The sequence below is a fragment of the Contarinia nasturtii genome, unplaced genomic scaffold, assembly GCF_009176525.2.
Source record: "Contarinia nasturtii isolate CC-2019 unplaced genomic scaffold, AAFC_CNas_1.1 Cnas_scaffold_187, whole genome shotgun sequence".
Lineage (NCBI taxonomy): Eukaryota > Metazoa > Arthropoda > Insecta > Diptera > Cecidomyiidae > Contarinia > Contarinia nasturtii.
In genome coordinates, this window is record NW_022197544.1 from 5,002,661 (window position 1) to 5,030,297 (window position 27,637).

Here is a 27,637-nt window from a genome sequence, read left to right on the forward strand (position 1 = left end):
TGATGTACTTTATTTATCAAAAAAAAAATGTTTGGTACATTCTTATGCATAAATTTTTTTTAATTCTTTTTCTTTGTAGTGTGTGTTTCTTCTTTATATGATTTTATGTATGTTCGGGTTATTGTGAATGTATGTATGGAACAACAAGTTCGCATTTATTTAATTTTTCCTTATCAATCAGGATATGAATTAGAAGCGTGAATTGTATGGACGACGCATACGGCGTTTCGGGCCACCACGTTGTTGCTGCACTGGAGCTTGTTGTTGCGGAATAAAACCGCGATTTGGTGAACCAGAATTTTGCTGTTGCTGATAGTCTGGTTGATTCATTGAGCCTATAATAAATGTTGAATGTGTTGTATGAATAAAATGCTATTGGATTTTTCAACGGTTTTATTTGTTTGACGTACCATCTTGCCATACAATTGGTTGTGGTCTTCCGCGAATGGAACGACGACCGCGTTGATATGGTGATGGTGTACCTCGTCCTCGTGAGCTCCTATTTATAATAAATGGAAAGTAAAAATATTAATTAATCTCAATTTTTTTGGTTTAATTTTCAACACTATGGTCTACATACTTGAATATCTATGAAATGTTTAATATATAAAAAAAATATATATACCTGGTTTGATAGGTTGTGGCTACCTCGGCTTCACGACCTTCTTCTTCAGTCTAAAATAACACAAAAGTTATAAAAATTAATATTATTCAACAGAAAAAAATGCAGCAATTTGATTCGGCCATTTTGTTGAATGAATTTACCGCAACTGTTTCCGTGCCACCAGAGGTTTTTTCGCCTTCTGATGAAACACCATCAATTCCTTCCTCATTTTCAATGTCTTCTATTTCTTCAGACCCCTTATTTTCATCGGTTTCGGTAGTGGATGCATTGTCATCAGCAAATTCGGACACTTCTGAAAAAATAAAACAAATAAATATCATTTTGAAGTAAAGATATAATTGAAGCAGCATAGCAAAATATTTTGAGTGAGAGCGAGGACATGAATGCGAATGAAGAAAGAAGATATTTAGGTTTTGAGCGGTGTGGAATGGACTTTATTTCAAATGAAACAAAATACCGAATGATCGATAGAAAGACCAAAAGGAACTTCAACTGCATAAGACCGTCTGAAGACGGAATTTCAAAATAATTTTTTTTCTCGAAGCGACCAATCTTTGAAAAATACATAAATTGGATGCCAATCTTCAATTTGGAACAGTATGATCACATGAAAAATGTTGAAATTTTTTTTGGAAAATTTGAAATGTACAAATATGAATTTTCATTTTCTTATTACACTAAATGGAGCAGTAGAAGTGATAAATATTGAATAAATAAAATTACCTTCGGCGTCATCTGTAACCAATACTTGTGGAACGCTAGCCTCTGGAGCCGAACTTGTGCCAGCAATCGGTTCAACTTGAGCAACGGCTGGTGTTGCCGATGTACTGCTCGTTTCATTTGCAGATCCTGTATCACGTGGCGATTGTGATGGAATGGTAGAAACACTTCTTCCCGATTCATCCAATTGCGTTAGATCGATACGTGTGTCATCGATGCCATCGGTTGGTCGAGTTGCTGACTCGGCAAATGTGAAACGTGCTGCTGGCTGCTGATGTGCTTGATGCTATCAAGTATTAATAACATACATAAATTTTAATTAATTGTCTTTATCATTCACATATATTTAGTGATGAAATTTAAAAAAAAATTTTTTTGTAAAAGCGAACAATAAAATTGGTTTTGTGAATGTGTATGTGTGTGTGTGCCAAATGTTGATTAGAGAATTAAATGATCACTCACGTGTGGCTGTGGTGAACTAACAGCCTCACTAAAACCATCAGCTCTTCGTGGAACGTATAAAGTTGGTGTGCTTGGCACAATACTATCATCACCGGATTCTTCAAAACTAAGTATGATTGGTTGCTGTGGCTGTTGTTGGGGAGTGTTTTGTGTTGTTGCTTGTGACTGAGAATTCTGTTGAACGGGAGTTACTGGTGTCGATGCCTATTGAATAGAATGTCAACCAATTAAAATATGGTACTCAAAAGTGTATTTTATTCACAAACAAAAGAATCTAAACTACCTGCTGTTGACGTGATGGAGTTTGTGCAGCTTGACCTCTCCATGTTGATTGTGTTGAAGAACCGCTTGATCCAGCATCACTGGCGCTTATTGTTTGGATTTGTTGTGTCTCTTGTGGTTGAGATGTATTATCAGTATTCGCTAGATCAATCACGTTTTGCGCACTAGCTGCCGATGTTGAAGCATTCGGATTTGACTGATTTGGTTCGCTAGTTTCATCGACATCGACTTCATTGTTGTCCGATTGAAGAGTTTCAGCATACATATCGGTCGATTCACCTGTTATCGACAGATGATTTCCCAATAAATTAACTATTGTTAAAATAACCTAACAATTTGATGAAATTACGAAAATTACCTTGAGCCTCTTCAAATGGTTCAACATTATCACTTTCGTCTTCGAATTGAATTGTATCATCCGGTTCAACAGGGCCATCATCTGGCATTTCTTCGTCAGATTCCGAATCAACAATTAGTATATTTTCGTCATCTTGATCACGTTGAGATGATGTGGTCACCTATAAATAATGATTTTTTATAAAAAAAACTGTTTTTTTTTTTAATATTTTAATTTGATTTTACCTGATAGTCAACATCTAAGCATGACGATTCACTAACGCCTTGCGATGTGCTAGAACCAATTTGTATGCGAGTACGTTTGATTAGTGGTTTCTTTTGGCCATGATCCGATGAAATTTCATCGGTTGAATCGGTTTCATTGTCGCGTGGTCGCTTGTGTCCAGCTTGCGATGTGGTTACTGTATTACTTGTTGAAGTGGCACGATTGTGTGTACTCATGGTAATCGATTGACTTTGACTACTGGCCGATGTTGATGACGATGCAGACGTGCTGGCAGCGTGTAATTGATCGATAACCTGTTGTGGAGCAACAATATTTTGCGGAGCATTTTCATGTTGCCGAGGTGAAACTAATGCGACAGCTTGCTGTTGTACCGTCACTTGTGTGCTGGATGAAGAAGATGAGTCTTCAACACTTTCAGCTTCTTGCATATTTTCCGATGAATTTGATGCAACGGATTGTGTTGGATCGGACTTATCAATATTAGCACCTATAAATACCAAAATAAGAAATAAATAAATTTGCAATGAGCAGAGTAAACATGTGTGAACCAGAACAACACATTTATATGAAAATTTTGGAATTTGGGAAATGGAACAGTGTACACATTGTCTAATGCACACCAACTACACCAAATAAATACTCAAAAATAATTTGGTATAAAAAATTATTTCGTTTGCAAATCAACCTAATGAAAAGTGTACCACAATTTTGCCACATTGCAATTACGTTCGAAATGTCGAACTTACCCATTGGTGATACGGCAGCAACGACAATGGAAGCTGCTGAGCTGGTGGCGGGCATATAATCTGTGTGTGAGCTTGTTGTAGACATCACTTCACCGGCCATTCCACCACTGGCGCTGTGCACTTGTTGTGGTGGAACTAATGCTGTGACAGCACTACCGGATGAAGTTGATGAGCTACCATGAATCGAAGCTACGTTTGTTGTTTGGCTGGTGGGCAAAACGGCAACTGTGCGACTATTCTGAACAGACATTGGTCGAATGCTTGCCAAAGGTGTGTCTCCACCACGTGGTCGTGGTGTAACAGTGGCTGACTGGTTGCTCGGACCTGCCATGCCTGCTAACAAGATCGAGATAAATTGATTTCACTCATCGAAATCGATTCGGTTTAACCGAACACAGTTCAGTTTTTGAAAAAAAAAAAATAGAAAATAATTTTGTGTATAACATACCTGCCATCGGTTTAACGTTGGCTGTACGGGCCGCATCTGATGGACTCTTTTCAATCGCACCGCTGCTGGTTGTTGGTTTAGTCGCTTGTTGACCGCCAAATTGTCGATGTAATTGTGCCAGGCGTCCTTGCAATGTTTCATTTTCACGTGTTAAACGAGCAATTGTTTCTTTATTCTCTTTATCTTGATCGGCCAAATCTTTCATTCGATTATCATTTTGCGATTTTAAACTATCATTTTCGGTGCGAACCTGTTCAGAATTCACCAATTGTGTTTTTGTTGTCGTCAATTCACGTGCAATGTGTTTCTTCTCTTCCGTCAACGTTTGAATTGTATTGTTCAATTCACGAAGCGTATTTGAATGTTTTGTGTCCAATTCACCCAATTGTTTGGTGAGCGTATCGTTTTCACCGCGCAGTAATTCGTTTTGTTCTTGTTTTTCTGTAATCGATAGTTCAAGCTCTTTAATTGTATCGTTGAGTGTTTTATCGGTTTGCGATAGATTCGTATCACACAAGTCGGCTGCTTGTTGTTCAAGCGGACGTGCAGCTCTTTCAGCTAGAAGTGCATCGTGTTTTTGTTGTAATTCAAAGAATGAATCTTTGTATTTCTTGGCAATCTTACGGATTTGCATTTCATTGTACTTTGCTTTATTAAATTGAGCCTCTTTGTTGGTCAATTCTTCGACCATTTTCTTAATTTCATCGTCACGTTGCAGCAATGTATTCTTAATCTCAATAATTTCATTGGACATACGAGCATTGCTCTGTTTTACCGTCAAAATATCATCGGCCAGTTTCTTCTTTTCTTCGGTTACGCTGTGGTTGTTCTTTTGCAAGCTGGCCAATTCAATTTCGATGCGATTCTTTTCTTGTTTGATTTGCGTAAGTTCAGCATCGGCCTTTTCGATTTTTTCCTTTTCGGCCGTCAACATCTTTGCCAAATTTTCACGCTCATTTTGCATACGCTTGAATTCTTCGGGATTTTTATTGGAACGTTCAACCAAAGCATTGGCACGTTGACGCCACTGTAGCACTTCATTGCGCAATTTGGTATTTTCGCCAGTCAACTCCTCCGTTTTAGTTGTCAGTTCGCGGTTTTGCTCTTGCAATGGGAACACCTCGTTTTCGACTTTGTCATTGCGATCGGTTAAGTCTTTGATGCGATTCAACAATGAGTCACGTTCGTCACGTAGCATTCGATTACTATCTTGCATAGCGGTAAATGTTTCCAATTTACGTAGCACCTCCGTATATTTTGCCATTGTTAGTGGATTTTCCTCTTTGGTCGAAACATCTTTGCTCTTGGCATCAACTAGTTGCTTGACTTTATCTGAAATTATACCGTTACCATATTAGAGAAATGATGTTTGTGTAGATTCAAAAACAAAAAATATAAAAATGCTTACCGTTCAATAGCTTCAATTCGGCGGAGAGTCGAATGTTTTCGTTTCTCAATACGTCGACGTTGGCCAATGCCACATCCTTTTCAGCTCGCAAATATTTGATAATTGACATTAATTTTTCACGGCCATCATTATCAGTGATGGATCGATTGATGATTGAGTCATTTTGAGATTCATTCATGCTCACATCTTCGGCATTCGAGTCGTTTGCAGATTTGGCTGCAGTCAATGTGGAACTTAGCAATTGCAATTGGTCGTGCAATGCAACATTCTGTGAATTTAAGTCGTCCAATCGTTTTTCCAGCTCATGTTTGTCTTTTTCGAGTAGAGCACGTGCTGTTTCGTTGCCACTTTGCAGTTCTTGAAGTGCAGCAATTGCATCATCACGCTCGGCCGTCAATTTACTAATTTGGCACTCAACGTTGCTCAATTTTTGCTTGCATTCGGTGAACAAATGCAAATCGGATGTGTGCATTGTAATTGCTTGCGTGTACTTATCGTTGGTGGTCTTCAATTCGGCATTCAATGTGTTGACCTGATCACGTAGATCCCGCAATGCAATATTGCTCTTACTAATTTTTTCGTATGCTTCTTTGAGCTCTTGTTGAGTTTTTTTCAATTGATCAGAGCTATCAGTGTTGGTGAGTTGAGCATCAGTAATTTGTAGTTTAATTTCGGTTTCCAATTCTTCAACGCGTGATACAAGCTCTGACTCACGAGCTTTGGCCTCTTGTAGTTCTTGTTCGGTTTTGGTGCGATATTCATGGTATCGATCGCTTATCTCTTTGTGTTGAATTTCACTTTCTTTTGCAATTTTGGTGTATTGTTCGATGGTTTCATGGCAAGAATCAGCTTGAGCCTTCAAATGTTCGACTTCAATCAGGGCCATGTCCAATTTCACTTGCAAATCCTTGGCACGCTTGTTGGCCTTGGCAACCGGATTATCTTTAACATTCGGTGTAAGTGCTTCTTGTAATTTCTTACTCAATGTTTCCATTTGTTCGGTTTTTTGTGCCAATTGATCGCGCAAGTTTTTCAATTCGGTTTGTAATCGTTCAACTTCGGCCTTTTCTTCGGCAGCCTTTTCCAGTGCCGATTTGGTTTTACGCTCAAGGTCAGCAGTCAATTCACGGAAATGATCTTTTTCTTCTTGTAAATGACGACGCAATGCAGAACATTCACGAACCGTTTCATCTAGTCGCTGTTCAGCCCGAGCACGACCATCATTTTCCGATCGTTCAAGTTGACATTTCAATAATTCCAAATTATTCAAAACGATGTTTTGCTTTTGACGCTCATTGTACAATGCTTCGCGTTCCGATTGTAGGCGACTTTCGGTGTCACGAATTATTTCATATTGTTGCTTTAGATTTTTATTGCTCACCTCGGCAATCGACAATTTTTTCTGTGTATTGAACAGTTCTTCGCGTAAATATGCAATTGTTTGCTCTTGTTTTGAAATTGTGCTGTCGTAGACCTTATTACGCTCTTCGAGAGCCGATATTTGCTTCTTAAAATCGGACACATCGTTTTCGAGACTCTTGATTTTCTCCAGCTTAAATTCGTAATTGTTCTTGAGTTTGCAATTTGTTGTTGTCAATTCGCGCAATTCGTTACGCATCGAATTAAATTGATCGTTCATAATTTTATCGTTGGCCATTTTCTCTTTGCGATATTCATCATGTTCTTCTTTGTACGTTTGCAATTGTTTGGCTGATTCTTTAAGTTTTTCTTGAAATTCTAGCACCTATAGTTGCGTAGATTTATTTTGAGCGAGAAAGAGAAGAGAAGAGAAGAGAACAGAAAAGAGAAGAGTAAGTTTAATGTATGCATAAATAATAATTTTATATTCAATTTCAAAATGTCGTCGATTTACCTTTTTGTCAACATTCGGTGATTGAGCTTGTGTTCCGCTTGCCGATGATGCACTACTTGTTGAAGCTAACGGTGTTTCTTCGTCGTTGGTTTCCATATTTTCGGCGATTGAACCATCCATGCTAATGTTGAGAATTGGTTTGCCGACATCTTTCATAATTTCAAAGTACAACAACTTGTAGCGATCGCGTTGCTGGATATATTGTTGGATCATTTGGGCTTGGTGTCGTTGCTGGATTTCCATGTGTTCCAGTCGTTTTGTATAATCAGCAATCTTCGATTCATACGATGATTGATCGAAATTACTTTGTGTTTCTTCGATTTCTTCCAATTTGGTGCTCAAATCTCGTACCAACAACAATAATTTTTGGTTATTTTCTTGTAGCTCATCCATATTACCGAATGTAACCAATTTTTTGCTTATAACCTCGGCCGCTGACATATCAGAGCCAATGGATTGATCCGGTGCATCGGATACAATGCCACCACGAAGTTGTTCAACTTCTTTCAATAGGAAGCATACTTGTCGCGAGAGATCTGCTTGACCCGTTTTCAATCGCTTATTTTCACGTTCCAAATATGAATATTTGGATGTGACTTCTTGCAATTTCTCACGTTCGACTACACGTTCGGTGATCATATTGTCGAGTTGTTCACGAATCTGTGCATTTGCCTCAATCAATTTATCGTTTTCGATTTGTTGTTTATTGATGGCTGGTGCACGTTCTTCAATTTCTTGCAAAATCTCTTTCATTTGTATTTTCAATTTGGCATTTTCACGTCGCTCAGAGAGCAAACTTTCATTGGCTTTCACATATTCGGTGTAGATTTCGGTGAGTGTCATATTCGATTTAAGAATTTTGGATGTGGCCGCAGCTGATGGTGCAACACGTTCGATGACATGCTCAAGATTTTCTTCTTGTGCCGTTTTCAATAGATCGTTGGCATTCTTGAGTTCCGTGCGCAAATTTTCAATAATACTGTCCTTCTCTTTGAGCTCTTCACTGTGTTGTAGTGCATCTTCTTTGCATCTGGTTTCGAGCGTGCCATACTCTTCAACCGAATCAGATAACATTTTCTTCAAATCGGAAACGGCATTTGTTAATTCGTTCAAATGCTTCTTTGTATCTTCATTGTCATTCTTATAAATGTCAGCCAATTTGCTCTTGGCCAACAATTCGTTTTTATAACAATCGGCCATTTTCATGGCTTCATCAGCCTCTTCTTTACGTTTGGCCGACAACTCTTCAAGGCGATTCTGTAGCGTCTGATTGGATTCTTTTAAATGTGCAATCGAACTGTTACAAATGTTCAACTCTTCGATGCGTTCATTTAATTTTGCTTCGAGATCGAGTCGGGTGAATTGTTTTTCACGACGAATTGCCATCAATTCTTCCAAATTGCTCTGGTATGTTTCCGTTAGGCTGGCCAATTGTGATTGTAAAATGTTTTTGTCTTGTTCCATGCGTCGCTCTTTGTATTCAAGGCTTGCCTCTTTCGACTGAATTTCATCATATTTTGCAATTGCATCATATTTTGCATTGATGGCCGCTTGTAGTTGTTTTTCCAATTCACGGACATCACCTTTCAATCGGTCCGTTTCGGCCATTCGACTTTCCAAATTACTTTGCAACGCATCACGTTCATTGATTAAATTTTCCCGTTGTCGCTTATACTCGATGTTCTCAGTTTCAAATTTGGCAATCGACTTTTGCAAACGGGATACTTCAGCGCGGACTTCGTCCAATTGTTGGCGTAATTCAAGCGCATTTTGTTGGGACTTATCCAATTTGACTTCGTTGTCTTCATTTTTTGTAGTCAAATCTTGCACCAATTTTTCATATTCAACGGTCTTTTGAGCTGCCACAGAGAAAAACACAAGTAAAAAATTAAAAAAAAAACTCAAACCAAACCACACAGCCCTATTGAGTGCCCAATTCAATTTGGGTTATGTTAAATGTCATAAGAAAAAAAAAATGAAAATTGTAATCAAAAAATGTCATTCTATCTCCGCATACATTTGATGTTTAGAATGTTTCATTCCAATGGAAGAATGTAAAATGTGTTTTGAAATCAGAATTTTTATGAAGAAAAACATTTTAAGCAACATCTTGTTTGCTGTAATTTTATGATTTTTTTTTTGTTCATGCATTGGGTCACAACAAAAATGTCATTACTCTAGCAAAAATGTATGTGTGATATATGAACTAAATGACGACAGAAAAAAAAACACTTACAGTGTGTTCGTTGTAATGTTTCGTACAGTGCTTGTGTTGTCATAAATTCATCGAAACGATCTTCGAAGAATTTTTCGATTTTCTTCACTGTGTCTGGGGCAACTTTGTCAAGTTCCCGACGATTCAGTATTCTCGATAGAATTTTATTCGTCTCCCATTCCGGTTTGTCCATTTTGCTGGTTTCCAATGTTCTGTTCTCGATTGTATGAGAATTGGTTCGCCTTTTCAAGATGTATCACTTTTTTTCGTATCAAAAAAAATGTGTAAGATCTCTGGTTTTCCCAAAAATATGCTCGGAATGCACATCAAATTTCATTCCATTCGTTTAGATCGATACTCACTTTAATTTTATGCTCCGTTCAATAAAAATTCGTATCGCCCAAAATACTGTGTTGTTCGCACGAAACACACTTAACTCTCTACTTAGTTGCTTATTGAAATGCTCTTTTGTAAATGGCGACCGGCGGTAAAATGAAGTTAGCTAAAAAAAAACACCGACACACTGTCGCTTATTTTTGCATGTGTTGAAATGTTTTGTTTTCGCATGCACAGCATCGACAGATAGAGCCTGATGCAAACATTCACGCTTTGCGTCGGTAAGTGTGCGGCATATCTATTGCAAAAATTCCATAATAGCGTCTCGTTCACACGACGCAATGCAACAAAATAATACTATTTATTTAATGTATAAGCCTTATGTTTATCACTTTTCAAAAAATAATTCGCATCCAATTTTTTGTTTCGATTCACGAATATCATTTTTTAACAAAAAAATATTCGCTTTATTGGATTTTAGGTAATCATTTGGATATGTGTCGACCTCTATTTACTCAAATGTGAAAACACTTGACTGTGTGAAGGCTGGTTAAATAGACCACATTTTATTTGGTGTGTGAATTTATTGGTTTTACCAAAGAGGGCGCTTATCACACGGATATTTGAATAAGTTCAAAATTATATGTTTTATATTCAAAATAAATATGTTAAAATCCGATTTTTTATGTAATTTGCATCATTTTCCAAACAATATTTGAAATATTTTTCCCAAACGAAAATATTCCGGGAATTCTTAAAAAAAAAAGATTTACGTTTGTCTATCAATTAACAAAATTATTTGATTTAAAGAGGATTTAATGCTTTTTTCAAAATATATGGAACACATTTCATATATAATCGAATCGTAATGAATTGAGATATTCATGACATAAAAAATAAAACTGCACAATAACTTTAGAACGATTCTGTTGTTAAGCATTAATTTGATCAAACATGATGTTCCATTTCGAATCAACAGTGGTACCCCTCCGTTTACAAATCTATGACATAGAACAAGTATATGACATATGATGCGTTTATTTCAAGTGTGCTGTCAATCTTCGACAACAAAGTATTGTCGTGTGTGAGCGTCTGTGATATGTCATGTACAGGCATTTTTTGTTGTCTGTGTATCTGTATGGTGCACTATGAGCAATTGAATAACTTGTTTGCTCCTTTAGACAGCTTGGTCAACGGCTCTCTTTCTTCGTTCATGTTTTGTAGTATCCATTCGTTCGTCTTCTATACATTATAATTAGTTTCTTTTCGTTTAGTATTTTAGTAGAAATTGTGTTTTCGTTTTGAGGAGTTGTTGCTGTTCCCCCTCCTCAAAAATTTCAGTGTTCGCATTTTCGGTGTAAAAAGAATCTTTGTTTTCTCCGCTGAACACTTCTTCAATTCAAAAATTTTGCATGGATTCGATTAAATTTGTGATCATTCTATTTGAAAAAAAAGAACCATATAACATAACACTTTCAATCTGAAGAAGACGCGAGAGAAAGGGAGAGAGAGAGAGTGCGTGAAAAAATACAAACAATAGAATTCCCAGCAGTCGCACAAATAAACAAACCACAAAATGACAAAAGAAATTTATCACGAAGGATGGCTGATAAAGTCTCCACCAACAAAGCGCATATGGCGAGCTGTGAGTCACTATTATCGTTTTTTTCCCAAATACATATTCCATGTTTTTTTATTTTGCACATAACAAGCATACACACGACACATATATGTATGTAAAATATACATATATTTGGACTTTTGTTCTTCCGTTTTGTGTGCTCATTTAAATAACTAAATAATAAACGTACTGTACAATTAGCAAATGCTATCACATTAATTGCACAGTTTCTACGAATAAAATGGATTTTGAATAAGTGTGTTGGGTGTTTGTTCGGTTGATTTCAAGGTCTTTTTCTTTGCTATGCCATTTATTCTGCGAAAATTGTGTATGGAAATTTATGTTTGTTTATTTCTTTTTTTTTTTTTTTGCTTTCTCTCTTTTTCATGAATTTTAATCTAGGGGGTTAGACACAATGAATTCCAATGAATTGTCATATTACTAGATAGATTACTTGTACTAAAAATGTGAATACCGTGATTTCACTCCATATCATCGCCTAACGTTATCCAGATGAGCTGAAATATCCAGACGACAAAATCCAAATATATTGTCTGGTTAAAACGAAATGGAAAAAACTTAAAATCTTTATTACCGATATCAATTTGACATAATCTATCAAGTATTATGATAATTCATTGGAATTCATTCATTCTCTATTGTGTCTACCCCCTAGATTTGAATCAATGAATGCATTCAATGTATGTTCGTCTTAATTTCCTTATGTTTTCTTTACTTAATTTCTGTTTTTCCATTTCAAAAGCGTTGGAGAAGACGTTGGTTTACTCTAAAACAAGGCGAAATACCCGAACAATTTTGCCTCGAATATTACAAAGATCGTAGCTGTCGAAAATTAAAAGGTGTCATCGATTTAGATCAATGTGAACAAGTCGATTCAGGCTTGCAACTTGAACATCGTAAGCAAAAATTTCAATATATGTTTGATGTGAAAACACCACTGCGCACATATTATTTGGCGGCCAATTCGGAGGAAGACATGAACGCATGGGTCAATTGTATTTGTGAGGTGTGCAATTTGCAGGATTTATCAAAACCACAACAACAGGATACCGGCGACAATCGACATTGTAAGTTTTATATCATCTTTTTTTTACTCTCTTAAATATCGTCGAATTGGATAATTTAGTGTGAATTATTGTACGTAAAATAGATTATAATGTGACGTCGGAAGTAAGTGACAGTCAAGGCGCGACCAATCAATCATTGATGGTCAATTTGAAAACAACAAATTTATCTCCGATTAAATCATCAAATGCATCGGATCAAATTGCACTATTACACACAGCCGAACCGATCGACAATAATAATTCTGTTTATCAGAACTACGATCCAAAATGTCGTCATTCAACCTATGGCAATCGAGAGACATTAATTTGTGATGCACCATTGAACAAAAGTGGCGGCCATGGTCCAAAAGAAGATTATTATAATTTTACGGTAATAAAATGATGAAATGTTATACTAATCATAATAAGGTGAAATTCTAATCGAAATTACTTTCATATGGTTTGTAGGCAATTGCGAAAACAAGTCGCAATAAAAATTCAGATGAACCAGGACTATTTCGAAATCTATCGGCAAATCGTAAAATACCAGAAAATTTAAAATTGAGCAGCGTTTCTGATTTACAACCATCACAAACAAGTGGTTCGTCCGGACCGTATATTGCAATTGCTGATTGTATATCGGGCAGTCCCACAACACCACTTAATTCTCTCGATTCCAAATCATGTGATTCACGGCGAATTAATGCAAATATTCGATTGAATGTGGCCAACGAACAACCATACTCACCTAAACGCAATAACATTCAAACGGTATTGACATAGTTTTGTTTTTTTATTAACATATGAAATATGCGCTCAATTGTCAAAATTTTAAAAGATAAATAATTTCAATTGAGATATTTATTTCATTTCATCCAATATGTAATTTTATGCATTTTAACTGATTTTTTGTGCTTTCGACTTCACATTCGACCATCAATAAATGGTCGATAATGAATGAATTTGACCCAACAATTATTACCAGACACCACAAACACCGCAAAGCGGTAAATCTAGTCCAACCGATTCTGAAAGTGTTTTTACCGATGATGAAGATTGGATGCCGGCCAATCCGAATGATTCCACAAATGGCGGTAAATATTTATAGAGAAAAGAGGTTTTTTTATAAAAATGAATTTAAATTATTTATTAATGATTTTTTAAAAATGTTTTAGAACGTTGTATGAGACCATCGGAGAGTTCCGTCGAAAATGATTCGATCGTATTTACGTATGCTCAACGATTTTCAAAGTTGCCGGATGATGAAAGTTTGTCATGTAAACGTGGTAACTCCAAGAGGCCACTTCCAGTCGCCGGGCTTTTGTTGGAGAAAACCGATTCTGAGGAACAGAACAAAGAAGTGAATTCTTCAGACACAGAAAATGCATCACCAGCCATTGCCTATGGCCCGAAGGATATCAATTCGGTACGGTTTCTCTTCTTTTTTTTCGTAGCATAAGTGAATCTAAAAAGAAATGATTTCTGTTGAAAAATCTAATTGGATTTTGTATGTGTTTTGTACTCTAGTACGTTGACGAAAGTTATGATATTCCTCGTTCGCATCAATTGCGATACACAAAGCACAAGGAGAGCAATAATTATGAAAACTCCATGGATTTATGTTCAGGCGGTACAAGTGCGTCTATGCTTGAATTGGATGAAGGACGTTCGGGTGATAAAGTGGCCTTAAATACAGAGTTCATGTCATCGACCATGCCCAAGAAGCGTTCACATTTCTACACAAATGCTGCACCTGTCAAAGTCGAAGGCAACGTTTTTCGTTACGATTTTCATGAACAAGTAACTATACCATGACCATTTTCATAGAAAATTGTTGTTCATTGATATATATCTATATTTCAAAAAATAAGCAACCAGATGCTCCAGCAGTTGATCGAAAACTTAAACCCAAATTAAATCATGACGATAATGAGCCAAAAGTGGCAACTCCAAATATGATAAAAAGTGTGCCATCCATTGTTAAGTTATCACCAAATAAATCGAATGATTTAATACCGCCATGTATAGATCGCAAATTGAAGCCATCACCAACTCCGATCAAAGTAATTTAAAACGATTTATTTGACATTCAAACATTCATAATTATAATTTGATGTAATTTATTTACAGCTCGAAACGAGTACATTGCAACGACGAGGTGTTATGTCGGCAGCAACTGATGCCGAATTTCAGGGTGCATATAACAATGATCAGGTATCGAAAACACTTCCACGAAATTACAACAATTCATCATCATCATCATTATTGTCAACGGCGACCGTATCAGCAACGATGGTAACAAATCCAGCACCCGTGTCATCACCACAATGTGGCGGAGCCAATAGTCGCCAAACGGGTGTTCTTGAGTATTTCGATTTGGATCATTCGAATCCACCACCAATTTGTAACAATTCAAATACATCGGCAAGCACATCGAATCTCAATTCGCAGCCCATCGGTTCGGCATGGTCAAATAATCTATCGAATCGATTGAGCACCGTTAGTATTTCATCATCATCAGTATTTGGAAATCAAACTAATGCAAACGATGTAAATGTCGGTGGAAATACATTAAGTATTACATCAATTGGTGTTGGCGTGAATAATCCGCCAACGTCCAGTGGAATTGTTTATAAATCGGTGGACTTTATTAAAACAGAAGCATTTATGCGCACGAGACAGGATGCCGAAATGGCACGCGCCAAAAATCGATCAAAAGAATGAGAAGCGATTTTTATTTTTAGTTTTTATGTTTGCAAAACAGATTTTAGTGCATTAAATATTTTATAGCAGTGATCATACATAAATTGAATTTGGGTGCCTTGCAAGAAGATATATACATTTATAAATGTGTGTGTTTTATTCCAATTGAAAAATTTATCTTTTTAAGGAATATTTGATTCATAAATCATTTGATACAATGTTATTTTTTTACACTAATTTCCCAGATTTGAGTATTTTTTCGGTATTAAGCTTGAAATTGAATAGATAGCAAATTGATTGGACTGTCACAAGAAATGGACACCAATTTATTTTATATTCTTCCATACATTAAACATATATTTTATGCCTGTGAAAGATGAGCGATTATCAAATAAACGGAACATACATATAGATTGTATTTGTTTTTTTTTTATTCTTTAAACTATTTTTTTTATTGTCTGTGCATTATGTATACTGTCAATGAATCTGTGACTCTATAGTAATACTAAAAATGAATGCATCCCAAAGCAAACTAAATAGTTTCCAAAGTTATGCATTTTCGATTTGGTGGCATGGAAAATGTGGTTGATACTTTTGCACGATGTACAAATATATCTATAGTCGCAGAAAGGAATAACTGGGCGCGGTGATGTATATACTTGTAAAAACTACAATGCTTTTCGCGCACATTCCATTCATACAAAGATTTAACTACATACATTTATTTGCCGAGCAATGTTCGTAAGTGTTGGATTGTTAGCGAAAGGGGTAGTTGCACATAATCCATTCATTTCCTATTGCATCGTTTACCGTTGTGAAAGTGTGTTCGACTATCCATAGCGGCATCAAATATTTTTCAAGAAAAACTGGAAGTTAAAACATTCGTGCTCAAAGTAAGTTAAATATTTAAAAATAAAAATCCTTTCTGTTGTTGTTTATTTTCCTTCTAAATAGTATTTATTTTATATAAGATTAAAGTCGTTTCCAACAAATTTGCAATCGGTGTTAAATTTTACAAACTGTAGTTCATATAACAACACATTAGTAAATAGAAAATAGTAAAATCGCTCAATAAATGAGCCGGTGAATTGGTTTAGAATTGCAGCATTATAAAATATAACGTAGTGTATTACTCACATGTCGAGAGTCTCGAGACTCATGCACTCGACCCTTCACAATCCCGATTTTGTTGTGTTGATGGTTCGTTTTATTGATTTTATGTAGTAAACGTTTGCATAGCATTCGTTAGGATATTGAACTTTGTAATTCAATTATTTTGATTGTACACAGACGTCTAATATGGAAATCAGCGGTAAAGTTGCTCTTGTAACAGGTGGTGCAACGGGTCTTGGTCGTGCATTTTCGGAAGAATTACTACGTTATGGTGCAAAAGTGAGCATAAAGTTTTAACAAATAGTTAAAACATTTGAGAAATTGACTAATTTCAATGTTTCACCTTAATTTGTTTAGGTGTCAATTTGCGATTTGGATTCGGATGCCGGAGAGAATGCATGCGAAGAACTGGGCCAAAAGTATGGCAAAGATCGTGTACTATTTTGTCACGTCGATGTCACCGACTACGTACAATTCGAAGAGGGATTCCAAATGACAATTAGTGAATTTGATCGATTGGACATTGTGGTGAACAATGCCGAAATTATGAATGACAAATTTTGGGAGCTTGAGGTCGATGTTAATTTGGTGCGTATTATTTTCAAACATTTTCATGGTAATTAATGGCCAACTATTCGTTGATTTTATGTTAGAATGGAACCATACGCGGAATGTTGCTTGCATTACAATATTTGGGGAAAAATAAAGAAGGACATGGTGGCGTTGTTATTAATATTGGATCGGCACAATCCTTTCGGCCATCCATCTCTTTTTCCATTTATTGTGCTTCAAAGCACGCGATACTAGCGTTGTCGAAGTCTTGTGGCGTATGTATAAATTATCAAACATTTGATTAGACACTTGTTTTTTGTTTTGCGGTTTGATTTTTTTTTTGTTTTCATTCATTTTATAGGATGCATATCACTATAATATGACTGGAGTTCGTGTTATTGCACTGTGTCCAGGAATTTTGCATGATGCATCATCATCCACGTTTGCAGATCGATTCAAATCACCCAGCCATGAAAAGGCATGGCAACTTGACATGAAAGGACAAAGTCCACAAAAGTAGGGGATCAATTTGTTTTTTTTTTTTTTAATTTTTCGATTGAATCAGTCGTTCGTACAATATATGTATACTTTGAAACAATTCTAGATGTGAGCACGTAGCCAAAGGCTTGATCTCGATTATCAAAGATGGCAAAAGTGGTTCAGTTTGGTAAACATTAAACATTAAACACCAGTAAATATTATAATTATGAATAATTATTTGTAGGTTAATTGCCAATGAGAAACCACCAAAAGAAGTTCCTTATTCAAGTGTAACAATATGAATTCAAGAGAAATCAATATCACTATCATAATGTATCGAAACCGCATCCATTCATGTAACACCCTTGTCATTCAGCATGTGCATTTCATATCGTGGAATTGATAAAACAACTGGCGCGTTAATTCCGCTTTTTAATCAAAATAATTTCGCGCTAAATTGCTATACTAAATAGAAGTAAATTAATGTGTTTTTAAACATAAACATCAATGCAGCTATCTATACTTTGAATTCACTCATGTAGATAAATAAAAACAAAACTATCCAATCATAGAATTTCATTGATTTTATATTGAACATATTTGATTTTTTTTTTTCATAGACAATTTTATCATTTTGATTTTCGAAATTGTTATAATCAATTTACTTAGTTCTCTTATGATTTTTTTTTTTTTTGCATTTTGAGTCAGAGAAACGGAACAATAAAAGTCTATATTAAAATACATTTGTGTGTGGTGTACTTTCTTGTTTTGTAATAAATGTCACTTTTTTCATTGCTGGGCAAAATACACTTCTTTTTATATTCCTGCCTTTCATTTCCAACTTTTTTATATATCGTTTATTTTCTTTTGTTTTTTTTTTTTTTTTTTTTTTTTGTTTCAGTACAGATTATTTATCTTCTAAAATTAGCAAAAGAAATAAAGATCAAAATCATTTTTTAATGTACAATTTAAATCAAAGAAAAATGGTCTACCACATTGTGTAGATTTTATGTGCTTAAGAAAATTGGACAAAAAAAAATAATAATAATAAAGAGAATAAATTTGCAAGTAAGGGAGTTATAACATTGTTGGATATGATTTATCGAGAGAATTCTGGTCAATTCTATTGGAATTATCATGTGTATAGTTGTCAATGAGTTTATATGTTTTGTGTTTGTGTGTGTTTCCTTATTTTATGTGTGTTTAGTTGTTGACGCAATCTGTTTGGGCCTCTTCCACTTATATAACTAAACCGAAACTTGTTATAGCTCACAATTGGTTGCAATTGACGATGGCTTTTTATGTTGAAATCAACTGAACCACAAAAAAAAAATGACAAAGTAATGAATAAGTAATTTCAATTTTGAAAATTTTCGTAGCTAATACATACCGATTTCACCGTCGTTTTGATGAATTCTTTTTTGTGTGACAGATCAAAGTCGGGATATTTTGAATACACATGTCGGCAAACTGTTTTCATTGTGATCTCTTCTAAATTCGCTTTGTCCAGGATTTCTTTGACGATTTTCTTTATTTCATCATCCTAACGGCATGGAAATACACATCGAAAGAAACGTTGTAAATATTTGGGTAAATTGTTAATAATAGTTATAAATAATACCGTTGGCGGCGATGGCTTCGCTTTCTTCGACAATGGTTCATCGTCTTCAGATTCATTCTCTCCGCTACTTTCTTCTTTTAGCGTCTTTGTTGCGGCCGCTGCGCGTTTTGAACGTTGCGGTGTGCTTTTATTATTAGCATTATTCTTTGTGGGCGCTTTTCGTTTTGGCGACTCCTAATGCGACACAATTCAATTTCAAAATTATCAATTTTATGTAAGAAACTAATTTGAATTAAATACAATAATATTCTATGAATATTAATTTGAACACTAACCTCACTTTGGTCGCTTTCAGGTTCAGACGCTTCCTCTTCTTCATCTTCACTCACTTCCGATTCAGTTTCCTTTGCTTTGCGACCTCGACCACGTGTTGGTGCACTACGACCACGTGGTGGTGGTGGTGCCACTTTCTTTTTCTTCGGCTCATCGCTGTAATCATCGTCCGATGTCGGCGATGATTCTTCTTCTTCTGAAGTGGATCGGCGACGACGTGCACTGCGTCGGCTTCCTGGTCGACCGCGTGCAGAAAATCGTGCACCTTTCTTTCCTGCATCCGAATCACCCGATCCAGATGGATTATACTAAAAATGTGACGAGCAAAATTTATAATTTTATTTAAAAATATATATATATATATATATGATTTATTTTATTATTAAATGTTTTATGAATATGCATATCTTGTCACTCACATCAGATCCACTATCAGAATCATCACGTCTACGTTTCACTGGTTTACTACGATTCACCGATTTTTCCTCTTCGTCCGAGCTACTAGAATACTCGACATACGTTGCCGAAGTATCTAAAAGCAAAGATTATGAACACGGATTTGTCATCATCACATAATATACACCAAAGTAAAAAAATAAAAATAAAAAATGTATACCTTTGCCACGTCCAGCTGTTGATCGACGTGGTCGACCAGTTTTTGAAACATTTCGAGAAGTACCACGTCCTTTCGGCCTTGGTTTTTCTGGTTCCTCGTCTTCCTCTTCTGTTCCATTCGAGATGAAATTTTTTGGACAAAACATATTGATTGATTAGTCCATTGTCCGAAATATTAGACATATTAAAATGCATTTACCTTCTTCAACCTCTTCTTCCTCGTCATCTTCATCTTCGTCATCAGTTGGCGCATCAATTTTGTGTGGTGCAATCAGAAATTCGCATATCCGCTGACAAATGGCATCTTTTGGTCCTTTTTTATCCAATTGTAGACCTTCACATACAGCTTTTAATTTGGCCAGCTCAAGCTTTTGTGTGGAATCCAAACGCTTTTTGAAATCAGTGGAATCAATGTCAAAATCGAAACCATCAAATTGCCGGAGATTTTTCTTCAGCACATTCGTTTTACCAACTGATTGAAAGCAAATCTATCGGAGATAATTTAGATAGATTGCCATTAATTTATGTCATATCTTGTACATATGCTTAGAGGTATTTATTAAATAAAAAAACAATTGATGTGTCGAAATTTTGAGAACGAAGCCAAATATATGAATCAATAAAATCAAGCAAATGTAGAGAGTGCACACAAACATACCTGGTATAGAGTTTGCAATCCATCTATTCGTGTGTTGGTAATGTATTTTTCAATTTTTGGAATTTCACCCAATGGGGTTCCATCTTTTCCGGCATCGGCCGAATCATCGTTGGACTTTTTTGCATTCTTATCCGTATCATCATTCGGCTTGGATGAATTCACTGTTGCTTTTGTATTCCCTGCGAAAAGCACGAATAAAACACGGTAAACAATAAACGATAATTTTATGAAATCCGAAAATTAAAACGAAATGTCCAGAAATATTGGTACGAACCTGCTTTTTCAGATTTGTTATTGACCGAATTATTTTCAACGCTGCTTGCGTTGGACTTATCATTTTCAGTGGCATCGGCCTTCTTATCGTCCACCTACGGAACACCAAAATCATTCATGATTAATCAATGCAAAAACGGACAACAAAACAAAATACACAAACAATAGGGACTACAATCAAATTGCAATACCATTTTCATATTGATATGACTGTTGTTTATTTGTTTATTTTTTTTTTTTTTTGTAAATATATATTCTCAAACACATTCCACCACATTCAAGACTGAATGAAAGCGTTAAAACATTTTTAAACATAAATTATTAAGAATTACATTGTTGCATAGATGCAACATAGCAAGCTATTTGTGCGGCATTTTTTTTATCGAATTGCAAATCACATCAATGCTTCTGAGCATAAGTTTAATTCTTCAACCGAATTTGTAATAATAACTCTTGTTGATACTGTCCGTGTGTATGGCGCTAATGCGTGTGCAAATGGCCGTGTATATGTGAAATGGGAACTATATTTTTTCTTTTTCGATTTGTTTTCTGTTTAATTAAATCACATAAACATAAAAATAAACGCCATATTGTTATGAGATATAGATATGCGTATAGTTACAGTGAAAAGCCGCGTCAAAAATTTGTTTTTGATTTCTTAAAAATGTCTACATTAACTTAGTCGAAAATTATTAAGAAAAAAATGTCGATAAAAAAAATGGCACTTCAAACAAATGCTAATGAATTTTTAGATATTTTTCGTTCATATTATTACATCGGCTACACACTCCAACAGGAGTAGAAACAGCGGGAACATTGCATTCGCGCGAAGAATTTGAACCGCAATGGTACACGTATACAAAAAAAATTCTGCGCCGCAAAAAAGGACATGCTGAGATTTTTTCTCACAAATTCATTCTTATCCGGCAAATAGAAGCGTTCGACTCTGACGCTTAATATTTACTTCGTGGAAATTGTCATTTTCAATTAAATGTCATGTTTTTCTTAAATTTTGATAAATTTTTTGGAAATTCAATTGATACTTTAAAATAATGATTATTGTTATACATACCACCGTTTCGTCTGAATTCTTTGCATTTTCCGACATATTTTATTTCTTCTCTTTTATCGTACGCAATTGTATTTGACTTTATGCACACACACTTTTATTGTTTTTTTTTCTTTGCTCTTGTAATTTCTAACACAATTGATATTTCACAGAAATTCTGCGTTTCAATCGATTTTTGGAAAAAAAATTCCAACCGAAAAAAAATGTTTTGTGGAAAAACAACCAATTTACACCGAAAATGTTGTGTGTATTTTTTTTTTTCGTTTGGTTTTGTCGTTTGCCTACTTCTCTCCACCTCTTGTATTTATTTTCAATTTGCGACTCTCTCTATTTTGTATTATGTGTATGTCGCTTGTCACCGCATTTACTTCGTTCGCCGCTGACTTTAAGCCAACATTTTACACACCGACGTACATAAATGCGACACACAACTCTTGATGATGATGTTAAATACACATAAAGCAGCCCAAGCGTGTATACACACAATTCCTAATAGAATATGGCTCTCTCTCTCTTAATAACGCGCGTCTAATGCACGGTACTGGACGTCAGACGTCTGTCTTTTTTCTATGGTAATGAGGCAAAACAAACACATTTCAGACGAATTTGAATTCTGACATTGCAGTCCATCGCAAAGCATTGCATACAATTTTAATAATGAAATGAGTTTTCAAATTTTTTATTTCGAATTTTTTTCAAATTATTGATTTAATTTGGAGATATCTTTTTTTTCATTGTCTCAATCAATTTGTTTATTCCGAATTAAATTTTTCCAGTCAATAACGTTTGATATTTAAGCATCGTTTCGATTGATAGTGAGGCATTTGTGAGAAGCACTGTCACGCGCCATTTTTCTCACTCTCACATCTTACATATGAGCGTGTATGTGTGAGTTTATATGTGTATGTGATACATGTTGAAGTGTTGCCGCCGAAAAAAAAAACACACACACACATACATCTCAATGCTAATGAGTTGGTATCTTTTGGTTGCTGTTGTGATATGATTTAGAAATAGCAAAGACTTTTCATATACACGCGTATGTACGCACACCAGACCGAATAAAAGGGAAAAAAGTCGGTCGGCCATATTGTACTTGGTAGTTCTTCTTCTTTTTCTAAAACTTGAACAAAGTTACTCTACAGCAAGAGAGCAGTGAAAAAAAACAGTGGCAAAAGTTGTAAAAGCCGTGTGTCAGCAATCTCAACGTACAATCAATTGAAACAAATCAAAATTCAAATTGAATTCAATTGAAATTATATTCAATAAAACAAGTGTATTTTATACATTCCAAATAAGTGAAAATCTATAAAAAAAAATTGAGAAGTAATCCGAACGGGTAGGTGTCAGTGAACTCGTTTTTTTCACATAATTAATTGATCAGACCTTTTCTAAAGAAAATCACGCTATACATTTTGAATAGGCAACAGTTTTTTTTAACATAAAATCATTAAAAATGGGTGACTATTCATCTCTCGGACAACAATCACAGAACTTTAGCCAATCGACAGCATTTGCTGCTGCGCTACAACGAGCAAAACAGGTATGACATTTTTAACTCATTAGTTATTAATATGTACAAAATTGGATTTGAAAGCCATCAAGACATTTCGTAGCATTAAAAACAGACACGAAATATTGAAGAAAAAAACACTGATTCTTAATTATGCAAGGTGCTATTGAATAATATCTTATTTAAACGATTTTACGATTACAAAAGATTGCAGCCAAAATTCATCCCAGTGCTGGTGGAAATGCGAATAATAATATGGGAAGTGGTGGTGGTGGCGGCGGCGGCGGTGGTATGGTCGGTCTAGGAAAACGTTCTATTGACTCAGATGGATCAGGTAATTTCAATGCTCATTTTCAACAAAATTAAAACTTGAGAAATAATGCATATTTTCATGTCATGTAGAGCCCGAATGTAAGAAGATAAACACCGGATACCAGTCGCCAAACTCAAATATGCCAGCAATGCAGGCCGTCCAACAAGTAAGTGTGAGGACATTTTCTATTATTTATGATTTTGACAATAGAAACTGAATGAATTTATTTGGGTGTAAACTTCGAACTGTGTTTATTAGTTTACGATTGAACGCATTCATTCGTTCAAAACGAAGAGAAAATTAAATTCAGATCACAATCTAAATGACTTGCTTGATGATATTTAAAAAAAATAAAATATAGGCTGCAGCAGTGGCGGCAAGACTTGCACAAAGTATTGGACATTCGGTCAATGAAGAAGTTAAAGTTCCAGAAAAAGTGGCACCAATTCTTAGCGGACGATGTGGCAACGATGACGATTTGAAAAACATCCAAGCACAATCAAACTGCAAAATCACATTCTCCAGAGATTCAGGTTCATATTATAAACAAAAATGATTTCACATTGATTGCAATTGGATAAAATTTTATTTTTTTTTAAACCAAATGTTCGATACTCTAGATCGAATTTGCACTTTGAATGGTCAAAAGGAATCGGTGAACCATGCCAAAGATTTAATAAATAAATTATGCAACGAACACAATGCTGGTGGCAGTGTTGAAACGATTAGTTGTATTTTGGTGCCACCAGCTGGCGCAAATGGCTATCCACCGTATCAAGAAATTATGGTTCCAGGCTCAAAAGTCGGTTTGGTCATTGGCAAAGGTGGCGAAACAATAAAAATGCTTCAAGAGAAAACCGGCGCAAAAATGGTCATCATTCAGGATGGTCCCGGACAAGAACTCGTAATAAATAGATTTCAATAAAAAATATAATTCCAAATGAAAAATGTCAAAAATTCTCACAATCACTTCTTATCTTCTTCGTTGTTGTCTGTGCACAGGAAAAACCATTAAGGATCTCCGGCGAACCGGCAAAAGTTGATCATGCCAAACAGCTTGTGTTTGACTTGATTTTAGATAAAGATGCATTCAACAGTAATAGTCGTCCAAATTTCAATTCGGGTAATGGCGCACCGGCGGGCGGTGAACAAGCCGAAGTGTTTGTGCCAAAAACGGCTGTTGGTGTGGTAATTGGCAAAGGTGGCGAAATGATTAAGAAAATACAAGGCGAAACTGGCTGCAAATTGCAGTTCATTCAAGGCAAAGGCGACGGACCCGGCGATCGTCGTTGTATTATTTCAGGTACAAAACAACAAGTTGAAGACGCAAAGCGAACAATTGAAGAGCTTATCGAAAGTGTTATGGTAAGTTAATTTGGTTTCTAGATCCACATTTCCAAAAAAAAGTCGAATTAAAAATGAGGTTTAAAGAGGAAATGAAATCAATTTTCAAATGTTATCAATTTTTTTGTACGCTCAATAGCGAAGTAATCAAAACAACCAGAATCGCAACAATCCAAATCAAAATATGACAAACAGTAACTATGGATATGGTACAGATGCAAGTCAACAGCCAATGCGCGAAGAGGTATCATTTGCCGTTCCGGCATCAAAATGTGGCATTGTCATTGGACGTGGTGGCGAAACAATTAAATTAATCAATCAACAATCGGGTGCATTCTGTGAAATGGACCGAAGCGCAATCAATCCACCAAATGAAAAAATGTTTAAAATGCGCGGCACAGCTGAACAAATTGAGCACGCTCGCCAATTAATTTCCGAAAAAATCGGCGTTGAAATTAATATTTTGAGTACACGACAAATTGGTGGTGGCGGAGCCGGTGGTAATTCAGGACAATATGGAATGCAACCAAATAATCCAGCAAATATGTACAATCAACAACAGCAGCAGCAACAACAACAACAGCAATGGGGTGGCTATCAACAGATGTGGGATCAATCTCAACAACAAATGGCAGTTGGCGCAGGTGCACCAGACTATTCAGCACAATGGATCGAATATTATAAGTGAGTTTAAATAAAATATTATATCCAAATGCAAATGCAAATATATGTAATGTGTCATTTAAAATACAGGTCAATTGGGCTACATCGTGAGGCCGAAATGATTGAATCACAATTGAAAATGAAACAAGGTGGTGGTCAAATGGCTATGCCATCAGGTAATTCAATAAATTGATTTATAATCAGAGCCGCACTTCTGCTTCTACTGATAATTGAAAGACGTGATTTCGTTCAACAATAAAATCGTATCAATATTATTAATTTAGCAAATGGCAATGCTCAGTCAATGGCCGTGGCTTCGGCACAGCAACAAGCTCAAGTTGGTAGCGGTCAGCAAGACTACAGCAAACAATGGGCTGAATATTACAGAAGCATTGGTAAAATGGATGAAGCCGAAGCTATTGAAAACCAGATTAAAACAAAGGTAAAATAATGAGAATTTTCGAGAAAAACACAGCAATCGATGTTTTAAATACAATTTTACGAATTGTAAATTGGTTTGATTTTTGTGCTGTCTACAGGGCCCAACTGGACAATCACCATCAAATGTACCAGGACAAAATGCTACATCAAATAGCGTGCCCAATTATCCGGGGGCTCAACAACCGATGGCAGGAAACTATAATCAATATGCTCAATACTATGCTGGAGCGACGGCAAATCAAGGTAATTATGGTGCTGGCCAGCCATACAATGCATATGGAGCCGCTTATCCGGGTCAACAGCAGCCACCAAATCAGGCACAGTCTCAACCTACCAACGAAAAGAAATAAATATTCTCTACTCAACTCTCCGGTCGCATGCTGTGCTCATCATCAATTGGGCTTATTGGCGTACACAACATACGAGTGAGTACACAATATCATCTAAATTTATCGAAATTTCTGTTTGCTTGGCCAAATTTGTTTCTCTATTTCAATTTATCTTTATTTATTCGTGAAATATCTACAAATACAATGTTGGTTTGCGCATTTACCCTTTCAAATAAAACAAAAACAACAACAAAATATACATTATAAAGTGTATTGATACATTTATTTAAACAAAATCGTATATTTTAACTGTGAAAATAATTTGGTTTTATTTTGATTACACTCAATTTTCATTCCACATAATATATCATAAACAACAAATTATTTGCCCTTTTAAAGGATAATCACATTTACACTCTTAGATATATTACAATATTGCATCGAACAAACAAATTTTTCTTATTTTTGAAAAAACAGCAAATTACAATTTACATTCAAGTAGCATTTTCTTACACTAAATCAATCTCTTTTTTTTTTTAATTACATTTGCATAATTGATTTGAAGAACAAATATTTCAACAAAAAAGACAAAATTTAAAATTTATCTCTTTGACAGCACTTTGTTTGGAACGAAGACCAGGTGCTTACCACTTTTTATTTTCTTCTCTTCATTTTATTGAACAAAATGTTGTCATTGAGACTTATTTTATGCACTTACACCAAAAAAAAAAAATCACTCATATATAAATCATTTATTTCTTACTTCTCTTATTTATTTTATTTTTATTACTATTTTTTTTGCAAACCAAAAAAAATTCACTTGAATAACCAACATATATATTGCTTTTATTCACGCTATCAGCATCCATATGAATAAATAATATAAGATTGTTTTTTTTTTTCATTTGTCAACTTTTTTTTTTATTTGATCTCACTTTGCCATTTTACTACATTATTTGGACTTAAGCATTTATGAAATATTCAATCATAACATTCTTTTTTATTTAACCAAAAATGAATTTGTCTCGTTAACTTTTCTTTTTGCAGAAATACTTTACGATCTATATTATCTGTGTAATCAAAGCAAAAAAAAAATATCATATGAAATAAAATATAAAAATGTGGACGATTTTAGTGAGAAAAAAATGAAATCTGACGGAAATGAATGAAATGATAATCTACGATTTTTAAATTTCGTGTGTATATGTGTACGTGTAGCATACAATTTTATAAAATATAATAGAGTAAAAAAATACAAATAAAAACGATGCGAGCAAGTAACGGGGAGAGA

At 35.2% G+C, this 27,637-nt stretch overlaps 5 protein-coding genes across 9 annotated transcripts; 3 read left to right on the plus strand and 2 right to left on the minus strand.

Moving 5' to 3' along the window:
- Positions 1-30: 30 nt before the first annotated feature.
- On the minus strand, positions 31-9,882 carry LOC116352035 (nucleoprotein TPR). 3 transcript variants are annotated; one of them, XM_031784239.1, is made up of 15 exons: positions 9,725-9,882; positions 9,384-9,621; positions 7,148-9,006; positions 5,275-7,018; positions 3,867-5,198; positions 3,419-3,751; positions 2,672-3,159; positions 2,448-2,607; positions 2,091-2,368; positions 1,808-2,011; positions 1,349-1,631; positions 766-917; positions 626-675; positions 411-499; positions 31-335 (listed from the first exon to the last, which is right to left on the minus strand). In XM_031784239.1, the coding sequence occupies exons 2-15, from the start codon at positions 9,553-9,555 to the stop codon at positions 190-192; spliced, it is 7,290 nt and encodes a 2,429-aa protein (XP_031640099.1). In that variant the 5' UTR covers positions 9,556-9,621; positions 9,725-9,882; the 3' UTR covers positions 31-189. The 3 variants fall into 3 exon arrangements, with proteins under 3 accessions (XP_031640099.1, XP_031640098.1, XP_031640100.1); XM_031784238.1 differs by having other exon boundaries at positions 3,419-3,754; XM_031784240.1 differs by lacking the exon at positions 3,419-3,751.
- A 992-nt stretch (positions 9,883-10,874) lies between these two features.
- Positions 10,875-15,502, plus strand: LOC116351945 (protein daughter of sevenless). Its single transcript, XM_031784103.1, has 9 exons — positions 10,875-11,343; positions 12,083-12,407; positions 12,491-12,777; positions 12,855-13,157; positions 13,372-13,480; positions 13,562-13,812; positions 13,914-14,186; positions 14,258-14,449; positions 14,517-15,502. The coding sequence occupies exons 1-9, from the start codon at positions 11,275-11,277 to the stop codon at positions 15,108-15,110; spliced, it is 2,403 nt and encodes an 800-aa protein (XP_031639963.1). The 5' UTR covers positions 10,875-11,274; the 3' UTR covers positions 15,111-15,502.
- A 315-nt stretch (positions 15,503-15,817) lies between these two features.
- LOC116351964 (15-hydroxyprostaglandin dehydrogenase [NAD(+)]-like) lies at positions 15,818-17,777 on the plus strand. Of its 2 annotated transcripts, XM_031784123.1 has the most exons (7): positions 15,818-15,982; positions 16,380-16,481; positions 16,560-16,790; positions 16,856-17,029; positions 17,116-17,270; positions 17,359-17,421; positions 17,479-17,776. In XM_031784123.1, exons 2-7 carry the CDS (start codon positions 16,389-16,391, stop codon positions 17,534-17,536), a joined length of 774 nt encoding a protein of 257 aa, XP_031639983.1. In that variant the 5' UTR covers positions 15,818-15,982; positions 16,380-16,388; the 3' UTR covers positions 17,537-17,776. The 2 variants fall into 2 exon arrangements, with proteins under 2 accessions (XP_031639983.1, XP_031639989.1); XM_031784129.1 differs by lacking the exon at positions 15,818-15,982 and having other exon boundaries at positions 16,275-16,481; positions 17,479-17,777.
- A 327-nt stretch (positions 17,778-18,104) lies between these two features.
- LOC116351955 (protein DEK) lies at positions 18,105-22,171 on the minus strand. The gene is made up of 10 exons (XM_031784114.1): positions 21,747-22,171; positions 20,676-20,769; positions 20,402-20,580; positions 19,943-20,231; positions 19,745-19,852; positions 19,548-19,660; positions 19,131-19,436; positions 18,856-19,029; positions 18,625-18,777; positions 18,105-18,548 (listed from the first exon to the last, which is right to left on the minus strand). The coding sequence occupies exons 1-10, from the start codon at positions 21,780-21,782 to the stop codon at positions 18,534-18,536; spliced, it is 1,467 nt and encodes a 488-aa protein (XP_031639974.1). The 5' UTR covers positions 21,783-22,171; the 3' UTR covers positions 18,105-18,533.
- Positions 22,172-22,779: 608 nt separating this feature from the next.
- Positions 22,780-27,430, plus strand: LOC116352153 (far upstream element-binding protein 1). 2 transcript variants are annotated; one of them, XM_031784509.1, is made up of 12 exons: positions 22,780-23,082; positions 23,167-23,286; positions 23,464-23,590; positions 23,659-23,741; positions 23,931-24,102; positions 24,190-24,473; positions 24,572-24,934; positions 25,053-25,597; positions 25,667-25,752; positions 25,861-26,018; positions 26,116-26,442; positions 27,394-27,430. In XM_031784509.1, exons 2-11 carry the CDS (start codon positions 23,200-23,202, stop codon positions 26,365-26,367), a joined length of 2,157 nt encoding a protein of 718 aa, XP_031640369.1. In that variant the 5' UTR covers positions 22,780-23,082; positions 23,167-23,199; the 3' UTR covers positions 26,368-26,442; positions 27,394-27,430. The 2 variants fall into 2 exon arrangements, with proteins under 2 accessions (XP_031640369.1, XP_031640370.1); XM_031784510.1 differs by having other exon boundaries at positions 22,781-23,082; positions 23,659-23,735.
- Positions 27,431-27,637: the final 207 nt, after the last annotated feature.